Below are 2,208 nucleotides of genomic sequence, written 5' to 3'. Positions count from 1 at the left end.
ATTCTCAATGTTCAACATGTCAACACTCATGACCAACTGGCAGATTTTCTAACCAAGCCTTTGTCTTCCCAGCGTCTGCATTCGTTACTACTCAAGATTGGCTTAGCTGATGGCTCATCCATCTTGCGGGAGCGTATAAAGGAAATCCCCACAGATTCAGCAAATAATTCCTTGCCTCCTGCACATGATTGTGCAACCATCACTCAAGCCTAATATCAAGCTTGTAACGGTTGTAACGGCAAACAAATCTTCAAAGTAAATGCAGTGTAAATGCCAAGACGCAATCTTAGTTTGTTTCTAAATTCAAACCTGTAAACCTGTGTATATATAGGCTACAATTGTATTATTCAGTATGCTGTGAAATATACAATCCTGAGGTTTATCAATTAGCTCAATTCTCTAAATTCTTCTATCTTCATCAATATGCTCCATAATATCTTTTGCATCAAAACAAGTATAGCCCCAAGTCATTTTTAATTCCAGGACTTGAAGAACAAAATGGCCACCACTACCAAATTTTTAATCATGGAATACGAAAAAAATTCTCAAGTGTCACAATTGACTGAAGGAGACTGTCCTAGAAGTGATGCTAAGAATCTATCACCAATCAAGAACCTGAATTGCTCTATGAATGAAAATATACTTTATTAAAAGTGGAATGAAGTTCCCAAAACAAGAAAAAAAAAAAGTGCAAAAAAATTGTCTCAAAGACCCTATTCAAATTCGTTGAAACCTATTTATTCATGAAAATAAATATGAAAGAGGTACGTAGTGATGAAGAAAACATGCCAAACATGAGGCTAGCTACAGCTTCATGTCTTCTTAATAAATGTGTTCTTCTAATTGTTGTTGTCCGTCCAGAATTGTTTCTGAAGATAGTCGACTACCTTCTTGTCCACCTGGAAGGCCTTGGTTAGAACATTAGGATTAATGGGTGGATCTGCTCCAAACACTGCGTTTGCAATTGTAATCACACCAGGGTTCTGGCTGCTTAAACTGGCTAATGCAACGGCATTGGTTTTTCCCACATTGAGCTGGAAATGAATGAGTCCGACTGGGAACACAAAAACATCTCCGGGATTTAAGACCTTGGTGATTAGGCGATTATCTCCGTTAGCCAGGTTAGATGTAACAAAACCAACATAGAGGGTACCCTCCACGACCACTAGGATCTCAGTGGCACGAGGGTGAGTGTGGGGTGGGTTCAGGCCACCATATGGTGCAAAATCAATGCGAGCCAAGGATATGCCAAGAGTGTTGAGTCCTGGAATTTGAGCAACATTGACAGCAGTGACATTTGAACCAACTGGACTGGAAGTGTCCCGAGGAACGTTGAGTCCAGAAAAGAAGAAATCCTTTTCAGTAACTTGCTGTGGGTCCTTGCAGAATTTTCCGTTCACGAACACTGCATGAGAAAGGCATTTGAAGCATGCCCATAAAAGGTCAGTCAATTAATAAAGAATGAAGATATTAAAATATATACAGGATGCATGGTATTTTCAGTGTAATATGATCATGTGACTCCTGACAAAAACTCCTGACGAAACACTTAAAAAGCACATACCACCATCGGTTTCTTTAATGGCAACACAGAAGTCCTGAAGAGGACTAGGATCAGAGGCAGAGGCAAATGAGGAAGCCAAAGCCAGGACGACAAAAACTATTAGAAACTTGAGTCCTTCCATCAGATTCTATACGGATTTTTCTTGTGGAGAGGGGTGAGTTATCTAGCGAGGATGCAAGGCCATTTATAGAGTGGAGCCATTGAATTAGTCCTGTATGAAGGCGACGACGAAGACTCAGTAGGTGCTCGTTCTGTGATGTCAGTGATGAAACCAAGTCCTCAAAACATTTGACATTTTCCGTCATATGCCAATATTATCTTTATAATACTCTTTCCAACATGATACTTTTCCATTAAGTTAACAGGACTGGGTGTGCATGTCTCTTGTCACAAGGCTTCGTCAAAGAACTCCGGTGAAAATGTGAGAGTTGGTCGAGAACTAAAGATTGTTAGGTGACGAAATGTTCCCGGTCCTGGGTAGTTAATTCAATGGAAGTTTCTTATGATTGTCCTGTTGATATGGTTTTCTAGCTCGTTCCCTTTCTTATGTTATAATCTATTAAGACCAGTAACCAATATATTTCCAAAGAAAATCTAATGGTTAATTCAACCATCATCTAACAAATTGGATCGTCTCACTTGAA

The 2,208-nt window shown here is 39.5% G+C and overlaps 1 protein-coding gene across 1 annotated transcript; it reads right to left on the bottom strand.

Annotated features, from left to right (window-relative positions):
* Positions 1–714: 714 nt before the first annotated feature.
* On the bottom strand, positions 715–1,714 carry LOC118053629 (germin-like protein subfamily 1 member 16). The gene is made up of 2 exons (XM_035064928.2): positions 1,565–1,714; positions 715–1,405 (listed from the first exon to the last, which is right to left on the bottom strand). Exons 1-2 carry the CDS (start codon positions 1,683–1,685, stop codon positions 840–842), a joined length of 687 nt encoding a protein of 228 aa, XP_034920819.1. The 5' UTR covers positions 1,686–1,714; the 3' UTR covers positions 715–839.
* Positions 1,715–2,208: the final 494 nt, after the last annotated feature.

This window comes from Populus alba, chromosome 13, assembly GCF_005239225.2.
Source record: "Populus alba chromosome 13, ASM523922v2, whole genome shotgun sequence".
NCBI lineage: Eukaryota > Viridiplantae > Streptophyta > Magnoliopsida > Malpighiales > Salicaceae > Populus > Populus alba.
The sequence above is the reverse complement of the archived record's forward strand: the minus strand, read 5'-3'. Positions and strand labels throughout refer to the sequence as shown.

Bases quoted from the DNA above. Each gene is read 5' to 3' on its own strand.
- LOC118053629 (XM_035064928.2), bottom strand. From the start codon at position 1,685: ATGGAAGGACTCAAGTTTCTAATAGTTTTTGTCGTCCTGGCTTTGGCT. The intron at 1,406-1,564 runs GTATGTGCTTTT...TTTCTCATGCAG, and splicing joins CATTAAAGAAACCGATGGTG to TGTTCGTGAACGGAAAATTC.